The 9,970-nt window shown below is 44.0% G+C and overlaps 2 protein-coding genes and 1 long non-coding RNA gene across 3 annotated transcripts; 1 reads left to right on the top strand and 2 right to left on the bottom strand.

Moving 5' to 3' along the window:
• Nucleotides 1-2,369: 2,369 nt before the first annotated feature.
• LOC112261349 (transcription factor Ken) lies at nt 2,370-5,672 on the bottom strand. The gene is made up of 3 exons (XM_024436616.2): nt 5,172-5,672; nt 4,692-4,819; nt 2,370-4,485 (listed from the first exon to the last, which is right to left on the bottom strand). The coding sequence occupies exons 1-3, from the start codon at nt 5,446-5,448 to the stop codon at nt 3,313-3,315; spliced, it is 1,578 nt and encodes a 525-aa protein (XP_024292384.2). The 5' UTR covers nt 5,449-5,672; the 3' UTR covers nt 2,370-3,312.
• On the top strand, nt 5,415-7,299 carry LOC121847812. The gene is made up of 2 exons (XR_006084676.1): nt 5,415-5,536; nt 7,090-7,299. It is a non-coding gene; the product is annotated as an uncharacterized LOC121847812 (long non-coding RNA).
• Nucleotides 7,300-7,594: 295 nt separating this feature from the next.
• LOC112262395 (zinc finger protein 184-like) lies at nt 7,595-9,324 on the bottom strand. Its single transcript, XM_042330574.1, has 2 exons — nt 9,269-9,324; nt 7,595-8,943 (listed from the first exon to the last, which is right to left on the bottom strand). Exons 1-2 carry the CDS (start codon nt 9,279-9,281, stop codon nt 7,991-7,993), a joined length of 966 nt encoding a protein of 321 aa, XP_042186508.1. The 5' UTR covers nt 9,282-9,324; the 3' UTR covers nt 7,595-7,990.
• Between the last annotated feature and the right edge of the window lie 646 nt (nt 9,325-9,970).

The following is a 9,970-nucleotide window of genomic DNA, read 5'->3' on the forward strand; positions in this document are numbered from 1 at the left end:
ATCGAAGGCTTCTGTTCCAGGGTCCTGATCCAGGGCCAGGGTTTGTAACCAGCCACTTCAGAGGTCCAGTCTCTCCCAATAGCAACACAGGATATCAGCAGGTCCTCATGGACTGCAGACTGCAAACAAATTGTATAGAAGAGCATTTAAGAAACTACACTGCTCAAAAAAATAAAGGGAACACTTAAACACAATGTAACTCCAAGTCAATCACACTTCTGTGAAATCAAACTGTCCACTTAGGAAGCAACACTGATTGACAATACATTTCACATGCTGTTGTGCAAATGGAATAGACAACAGGTGGAAATTATAGGCAATTAGCAAGACACCCCCAATTAAGGAGTGGTTCTGCAGGTGGTGGCCACAGACCACTTCTCAGTTCCTATGCTTCCTAGCTGATGTTTTGGTCACTTTTGAATGCTGGCGGTGCTTTCACTCTAGTGGTAGCATGAGACGGAGTCTACAACCCACACAAGTGGCTCAGGTAGTGCAGCTCATCCAGGATGGCACATCAATGCGAGCTGTGGCAAGAAGGTTTGCTGTGTCTGTCAGCATAGTGTCCAGAGCATGGAGGCGCTACCAGGAGACAGGCCAGTACATCAGGAGACGTGGAGGAGGCCATAGGAGGGCAACAACCCAGCAGCAGGACCGCTACCTCTGCCTTTGTGCAAGGAGGAGCAGGAAGAGCACTGCCAGAGCCCTGCAAAATTACCTCCAGCAGGCCACATGTGCTCAAACGGTCAGAAACAGACTCCATGAGGGTGGTATGAGGGCCTGACGTCCACAGGTGGGGGTTGTGCTTACAGCCAAACACCATGCAGGACGTTTGGCGAATTTGCCAGAGAACACCAAGATTGGCAAATTCGCCACTGGCGCCCTGTGCTCTTCACAGATGAAAGCAGGTTCACACTGAGCACATGTGACAGACGTGACAGAGTCTGGAGACGCCGTGGAGAACGTTCTGCTGCCTGCAACATCCTCCAGCATGACCGGTTTGGCGGTGGGTCAGTCATGGTGTGGGGTGGCATTTCTTTGGGGGGCCGCACAGCCCTCCATGTGCTCGCCAGAGGTAGCCTGACTGCCAGTAGATACCGAGATGAGATTCTCAGACCCCTTGTGAGACCATATGCTGGTGCGGTTGGCCCTGGGTTCCTCCTAATGCAAGACAATGCTAGACCTCATGTGGCTGGAGTGTGTCAGCAGTTCCTGCAAGAGGAAGGCATTGATGCTATGGACTGGCCCGCCCATTCCCCAGACCTGAATCCAATTGAGCACATCTGGGACATCATGTCTCGCTCCATCCACCAACGCCACGTTGCAACCACAGACTGTCCAGGAGTTGGCGGATGCTTTAGTCCAGGTCTGGGAGGAGATCCCTCAGGAGACCATCCGCCACCTCATCAGGAGCATGCCCAGGCGTTGTAGGGAGGTCATACAGGCACATGGAGGCTACACACACTACTGAGCCACTACTGAGCCTTTTGACTTGTTTTAAGGACATTACATCAAAGTTGGATCAGCCTGTAGTGTGGTTTTCCACTGTAATTTTGAGTGTCACTCCAAATCCAGACCTCCATGGGTTGATACATTTGATTTCCATTGATCATTTTTGTGTGATTTTGTTGTCAGCACATTCAACTATGTAAAGAAAAAAGTATTTAATAAGAATATTTCATTCATTCAGATCTAGGATGTGTTATTTTAGTGTTCCCTTTATTTTTTTGAGCAGTGTGTATATATATATATTTTTTAAATGTTCTAAATAAGCTTTGTTGTACAATTTAAAAGGTCAAATAGACTTCATTTAAAACAGTCTCTAATAATCTATTGAATTCAGAGCGTGTGAAGTTATACCTAGGCTAAATATAAGCCTTCCACAATCATAAGAACCACTAATACTTTTCATTATTTTATCAAAATAGTTTAATCTGATTTTTTGCAATAATCACTTATCTGGCTTCAAGTCTGTCTATGAAAATGCCCTTTTGTTACATATTTAACCAGAACACTGCATAATTCAAATTCACTGATAATGTAGCAGGTATTGTAGAAAATGAACACTGGTGTCAAACACACTCTAGCACAAGCCCACGTGCTAGTGAGTAGCCAGCTACTATTTATATTTCAAGTTTAGCCAACTTGGATCTAGGTATAATTTCACATGCTCTGAATTCAGCTAACAAGGCAAAACAGTTGGGATGGTTATGAACACACCCTTCTGTCCGTCTCCAACTGTTTGAACAGTCTGTCCACCTTGTTCAGATGTTGAGGTCAAGTGGCCTACCTTATTTCTCAGAATGACAAGTTGCCAATTCCTTATAAATTGTTTTGCTTATTCCACATCCAGAAAACACAGACTAAACAGCTAGTAAAACCATCTTTATTTGACAAAAATGCTGCTAGCGATACGTGGTACCATAATATGCGCATGACAAACTGAGCATACATTACCCAGAATGACTGTTCATTGGTATATCCGTTTTTAGCCGTGTCTGGTATGGTTCGAAAGGTTACCTTCTCCTCTATAACAGTAAAATAATGTCTCCATGTGTTTCAGTGTCCATATGACCGATTCTGTTGGACCAAACCTCAAATGCAAATAGCGAGTTGAAACCGTTTGTCAGAGAGGAAGAAGTGATCTCTCATCTTTATTGTTGTGAGTGATAGGGGGAGGGGCTTGGGAGAAAGAGGCAAAGCGAGAGGTTTCACTCTCACCATAATCTGTCCAAAATAAGCCCAATGCCATTCTGCCTTTGGGGCGACTCCCCCCATTGTTAGGGCGGGGAGACGTGAGCATATCGTCGTTATATACCGATCTCTGGTGTAAATGGGAAGGTGCACAGCACAGAAGGAGCGAACGAAACCAAAAAGACAACATGAGAACAAGGGGACATAAACGCTCAGAAAAACAAAACAAAAAATATTCCAAATGCGATACAGGCATTTGGAATATCGCACAAAAACATGAAGTCAAATTAATCAAATGAATTTGATATATTGCCCAGCCCTAATTGATAGGCAATGCATTTGGTACAGATTTGACTGCCTTATTCTAAACGGTTTATCAAAACAATGTGCAATACATTGGGCCATTATATTAGTAGGTAGCTATATTGCTATAAAAGTATTGGTCCACATTATAGCTAGTGTCCAATACTGATACAGGCAAGAGTTGCTTGCCTTGGGTCCCAACAAAAAGCTTTAGGCCCAACTGTTATATTGGTCATCTAGTAGCCAGCTAGTGGGGATACTTGTAAACTTTACAGCTAGCTAGCCAGGTAGCTATCGAGTGGAATTGTAACTTTTATTTTAAAGAGTGGAATGCATTTTCTGCTGGTGTATCCTTAGGTATCTCCTCTCAGAGAACCTCTTCACGCAGTGATTACAGGCGAATGGCCTTTCTCCCGTGTGGACCCTTTGGTGCCTCTTCAGGTCACCAGCCTGGGCGAAGCGCATATGACACTCAGTACAGCTGAAGGGTTTCACCCCTGTGTGGACCCTCTGGTGCCGCTTCAGGTTGCCAGCCTCAGCAAAGCGCATGTGACATTGGGTACAGCTGAAGGGTTTCTCCCCTGTGTGGACCCTCTGGTGGATCTCCACCTTCTGGGGGCAGCTGAAGCCTTTGTTACAGAACATGCAGAGGAACCGTTTCTCTTTACTATTGCCTGATGTGGCTCCCCCTCCCTGAGCCTGGGCTCTAGCCCTGTCGTTTGAGTTCAATACCTGATCAAAAAGGACGTGGCTGTGTGAATCAGAAGGCCGCATCGACATGGACACTGGGTTGCGATCCGTGAGGTCGTTTAAAGGGGAGTGGGTTGCGACATTTGGATTAGTCTCTAAGCTTTCCCTGTAATCTAAGAAATCTCTGCCCTGTGAGAGTCCATTTCCTAAGTGAGTATCTGCATTCCATGTGGGAGGAACGTCGCCCTCCACTTTCACCTCATCTACCACTATAACCTCCCCTTTCTTATCTAGGCACCCTTCAGAGTATACACTACTACTGTACTGGTTCCAGTCCCCTCTAGACAGATCAGTCTGTGTCTCTAAATCCAAGGGAATGTTGCCAGGGTCCATCTTTGTAGAGTAAGAACAAGACGGATCATTGCCAGTTTCTAACACGTCCCCTGCGTCTCGATGGGAATGAACTGTCCTCAGGCTTGGGTTACCGTAAAGTAAATAATCTGAGCCGAGAGCAGGATGACAGCCCAGAGGTCCAAGGCCCAGTCTCTCTGGGCTCTCTGGTCTCTGTGTTACGGTTAAAGTCTCTGTGTCGGTCTCTGACTTGCGGATGCCATTCAGCGTTCCACTGACCTCTGTGACGATGCATCTGGTATTGGGCTGCGTGGTGGCGGTGGGGTTTGCCGTGGCTAAAGAGGGCGCTCCTGCGGATCCAGTCTGGACGTCTCTGCTGTGCCGTTGGTTCTCCTCTTCTTCAGAACTCTCCTGCTTGACCCCAAGACCAGCACTCTCTGCATCTGCAGCCTGACACAAGAAGAGAGGAGGTTGTTACTGGTAACTAGTTGTATTGGATAACAATGTCGTAGGGAAGTCTCACAAGCTCCCCTATGGAAGATAAATGAGGATGTACATGTAAGCATGTGAATAGCTGAGGGAAGCCTTTCTGAAATAAACAGGCCATATTTAATTTACATAGTAACACATTTTCAATGCAACACTATTACACTAACCTCTATAACGATAACGTGCTGGGTTGAGGATCCACTCCCCTCAACAGTGATTGGTTGGTCATCTCTCCATGTATTGTGTCCCACTGGCTTCACAAAGCTCCTGTGGCCTCCAGTTAGATGTCCTTCACCTGAGACAGTGATTGGGGGGAAAGAGGTGCTAAGGTGAACTACTGTGATTGATCAACGCTATATTGTGCACTATTGACGCCATCTAGAATTGGTAAAGATGTAAGGTAACACTTATTATAACTACTTTATGTACTACTTATTGATTGATGTAGGCTGATTATGTTCCATGTACCACATTGTTTGCAATGAGTAAATAATAAGACATTAAATCAGTAAATCAGGGATCTGGTTACAATATGCTATTGTATCTTTGCGCAAGGTAGTTAAGTAATCAGGGGAATTATTGCATTCTATCCAAAAACTGACCAAGACCCAATTACGCAGCCTCTGCCTTTTTTCTACAAAATGTACCTCTTGTCATTCCTCTGTATCGGTCGAGGATCTTGACACTACTGGGACGACTGGCGAGGACGCGCTCTCGCGTTGTTCTCTCTGTGCGCTCCCGTGCAACCTTCAGTTCTAGTAGTTTCCTTCGTAATGCCCTGTTTTCTTTCTGGCTTTGAGTTATTTCTAAACGAAGCACTGCATAGTCGTCGTCTACGAGTTTACAGATCTCTGCCACGGCTGCATTCGCCAGCACCTCCATGATGGAGGCTATTTGAGTGTGAAAAACCACACAGTTTGCCATTGTTAGCTGCTAACTAACCTGCGGTACATACATAAATAACGTCTATCAACAAAGTCCTGTCTCCAACGCGAATTAAACACTATATGGGGTAAGTATGTGATGCTGTGCAGTTAAATTAGTCATTTTTTTAACATCGAAATAACAACAATAAAACACTAACGTGGAAATTGTTCTTGGTCACTGTTCACTTCCGTTAATTCTTCGTGTGAGTTTCCGGCAGACTAGTTGTGTTGCGTATTGCTGCCTTTCACAGGTCGGAGTGTGAATTGCACATTGTCAGAAAAAAGTGGAAAGGATTTTTTTTAAAATCGCACCTCCACCTAACTCTACACACAAACAAACACACCTCCCTTATCCCACTACTTTAGCCTTACCAGATACAACAGCTTTGGAGAATGGAACTCTTCTCTTAAAACCAACTGTAGATCTTCTGCAAAGAGGAAACTCTGACACCCAAAAATGTCTGTCCTGCTGCCACTGCCACATATATTTTCCGCAATTTAAACCCCATCAGTGCAGTACAATTTAATTACCATAGCAATAAACGCAAGAAATCCTACCTTACTTAAACTCACCCTGTGGATTTCTCTCTTCAGGCCTACTCACCGGGGGGCTCCTAGGTCTCAAACTCTCTGCAGTATTCTGCCTTCTCCCTACAGTTAGCAGCTGTTAGCTCTGCCCACGACCGGCTCATGTGAACTACAATCCCAACGCTTTTGTTTTAACGTTTAGAAGCGTCAATACTCATCGCTTGCGATACGGCCTTTAACCTTAAACATAAAATTATTCTTCATTGGGAATGATATAAACTTTCAACTGTCGTTAACAAATGACCAGCAATCTAAATCAGAGTAGATTTTTCATCAGTATGAAACAAATCATCTTGTTGATACTGAGCATACTCCCATTTTTCAGCAGGGTGGAAATAACTATTTCCATCCCCATAATACCATCTGTAGGAACTCAAATTAGCATATCTTGTTGGACAAATCTAGGTAGTGAATCCCGGTTTAAGTCAAATGTATTGCATTGGTGCCCAATGAACATGACCCAGAACAAGCATCATGATTCCACTACTTATAAGGCCACTCCTATAGACTCTATGTGCCATTAGCACCATACGTGCTACAGTTCCTGAGTATTATCATTATCATCAAAAATGTAATTTGGTAATGGATATAAATCAAATGGATTAGGATCAGTTCCACTCTCCGGATCAGAGTTCACCCTCTCCATTCACCAATCAATCCGTCCAGTTTTAAAAATCATTCAATTTCCAAATCATAATCAAAACCCAATGAATTATCCATCCCAAATTTAGATTGACATTGTTCAGTGATGAAAACCCTCAATTTGGCATACACCAACATTGGCAGAATGTGCATTTATATTAACATACAGTATAATGAACCTATAATTCTAGTATTAATATTCTTATCATGCATATAATTACAGATCAGTATCTTAATGCATTCTTAATCTCATTTACTATATATGTAGCAGTGTGTAGACCTCTACAATCAACCTGATACCCAAAATAAACAATTTTAGACAAATCTAAATCATTTATGGGCACAGTTAACCAACCCCCCTCCTTCAGGCACTGATTCTCCTGGTGTCTCTTCATTGGTTCTTTTTCAGATAGCTTCATATTTCAAAGTGGATGGCCCATGATAATGTCTCACCTGGGCCGCCACCACCTTTACCACCCATTATGTCTTGTCCATTTGTCAACCAGCAACATGAAAGAAGTTTGGAACAGATCTCCCTTCATGCTCACTCTACGTCGACTCCTGTCACACTCCTGACAGGAGGGAGACTTTTAATAAAAGCGGATTATGTTTTCTCATGCAACATATTTCAATTACTTTACTACATCACATTAGCTCCGCAATGATAATTTGTTTGATGAAAAATGAGTCTTTATACGACATAAGTATGAACATAATCTTGTAATTTCTCCACGATAAACCATTGGAGTTTAATATGAAAAATGTTTGTGTTGATTCAAGAATGAAGTATATTGTTTTGGTTCCACTTAGGTAAGGGAAACTCAGTCCCCGAAATGACACAAAAATAACCAAGTCAGTCAGCACAGAGTAAATTTTGTAGTTCATTTAAACAAAATGGTCATACACTCACAATGTGAAGTGCAGCACTTTTATTGCACACAATTATACATGTGACAAGTAAAATAACTTTTATCTGATACCCTCGCTTTGATCAAATGAATTTTAGAATGCCTTGGAAAAGGTTCAACATAACATTACACACAGCTTCACTACTTCAGGTCAAGTAAACCTGAATTAAGGCACTATCATTTCCTCATAAAACACCAGCATCAAACAACAGGACAAGGTTGTCACTTTTACATCAGTGAAGAATTGTTACAGACACCATCCCACCAACTATATCATCTACTCTGCCTCATCATACTCATTCTTTTCTCAGTTCACCTCATCCAGTTCCCTACTACATCCTAAACCAACAAAATTAACTAAACTAACTAACTAACTAGTACTACATTACATGTCACTATACTCTATACATGGGCCATGTGCATTTTCTGCTGGTGTATCCTGAGGTAGCTCCTCTCTGAGAACCTCTTCCCGCAGTGCGTACAGGTGAATGGCCTCTCTCCCGTGTGGACCTTCAGGTGCGCCTTCAGATGGTGCTGGTGGGAGAACCTCTTCTCACACTGGGGGCAGCTGTAGGGTTTCTCCCCTGTGTGGACCCGCTGGTGCCTCTTCAGGTGGTGCTGGTGGGAGAACCTCTTCTCACACAGGTGGCAGCCAAACGGTTTCTCCCCCGTGTGCATCCTCTGATGGCTCTCCATCTGTTTGCGGAAACTGAAGACTTTCCAACAGAATGAACATGGGAAGCACTTCTCTTTGCCACCGGATCTACTGATAGCGTCACTACTACTGTTATTTGTCAATGGGCTTGTGTAGCCATTTAGTGTTGAGGCACTGGCATTGTCTGAGTTCTGGTTTAACATAAGGAGAGTGTGAGGAGGATGAAGGCCAGGGAGTGTCTGTGTTGTCGCAGGGTCCATGTTCCAGTTTATAGATCCTATAGAAGGCTGGCTGAAGGCAGCACCTGTTTGTGGGGTAACCTGAGGCGCCATCTGTCTCTCTGAATCACAACTATAGGAGCAGGATGGAGCATCGCTAGCCGAGTCTGTTCTCTCCCGCCCCATACTGACACCTCCCCGTCCCCGCAGACCAAATCTAAACCTTGTCCTGGTCTCAGCCAGTCTGTTGTCATGGAGACTAAGTTTGGTTGTTGTTTTGCGTTTGACTGTCTGTTTCTGGTTGTGGTTAACAGTGTTGTTCCCCAGCCTGAAGTTGAAGACGCTGTCCCATCCACTGATCTCCACTATGTCGCTTTTGGCCCCAGCCTGCTCTGTGATGTCATCCTCTGGGCTCTTGGCTGCACCAGTCTGGGAATCCAATATGGCCACCGTGTCTCCTCTTTTAGCCTCCAGCAAACCACCTACAGGCAAATGTTACAATCCAGACTTAACAAACATGACAACAGAACAAAAATCATATACATGGATTTTGTGTGTGTTATTTGCCTGGTGATATGATATGACTGTCATGTTGATATACATAGTATTGTTTGTTTTTGAATTTCATACAAATTGTATTGCTATTGTTTTAGAAATAAAGTAATCATAAGGTTTCATGTGTGTTTAATAAAAACATTTGTCAGGTGCATCACTATTCCCATTGAAGATCTATTACTGTATGGAGGCTATATGTATTACCATTGAAGATCTATTACTGTATGGAGGCTATATGTATTTCTCCCTTACCTTGCTCCCCCATCTTTAATCCACTCAGCAGGTCAATGCTCTCTGGTCCGTCTTCTATTGTCTCCTCTTTGACCAGCAGCAGATCAGGCTTCCCATCCTCCATGTCTACTGACTGTAAGAGATACAGAGTGAGAGGATGTTGGATCAAGAAATCTGACATGAGCACCCCGCTATGGAGCATCTGGACAATGAGGGATTGCTATGAGTACTATGTAAACATGTTAGTTGACTTGATTACCTGACACGTAAATGGTTGGGTAATTCAAATGCAGGGTCCCACACTTAAAACAAAATTAATCAACATCTGGGCCTGTATCCACACAGCCTCAGAGTAAGAGTGCTGATCTTTCCATTTAATCATAATTATGACCTAAAAGGCTAAACTGATCCTCGATCAGCACTCCCTTCTCTGAGAGGCTTTGTGGATACGGGCCCAGACCTAATACCATTCAGACAGTAGTTCACAGTGGGCTCACCTCAGTGAGACTGTGTGTGGTCCTGTGCTGCTCAGCTGGTTTCTCTGTGGGTTCAGGAGGAGGTGTAGGCTGGTTGTCCTCCATGACCATGGTCCCCTCAGGGTTCCCCAGACCCTCCTCACACCCCTCATCCTTCACCAGCAGCACCTCTGGACCCTCATCCTGGAAGAGAGGTGATACAGATTACAGACATACACTCCCTCAGGTACGTACACACACACACACA

Source organism: Oncorhynchus tshawytscha, linkage group LG11, assembly GCF_018296145.1.
Source record: "Oncorhynchus tshawytscha isolate Ot180627B linkage group LG11, Otsh_v2.0, whole genome shotgun sequence".
Lineage (NCBI taxonomy): Eukaryota > Metazoa > Chordata > Actinopteri > Salmoniformes > Salmonidae > Oncorhynchus > Oncorhynchus tshawytscha.

Coding starts and splice junctions, on each gene's coding strand:
- LOC112261349 (XM_024436616.2), bottom strand. CDS start 5,448: ATGGCAAACTGTGTGGTTTTTCACACTCAAATAGCCTCCATCATGGAG. Junction 4,820..5,171: donor ATACAGAGGAATGACAAGAG/GTACATTTTGTA, acceptor TCACTGTCTCAG/GTGAAGGACATCTAACTGGA. Junction 4,486..4,691: donor AGCACGTTATCGTTATAGAG/GTTAGTGTAATA, acceptor TTCTTGTGTCAG/GCTGCAGATGCAGAGAGTGC.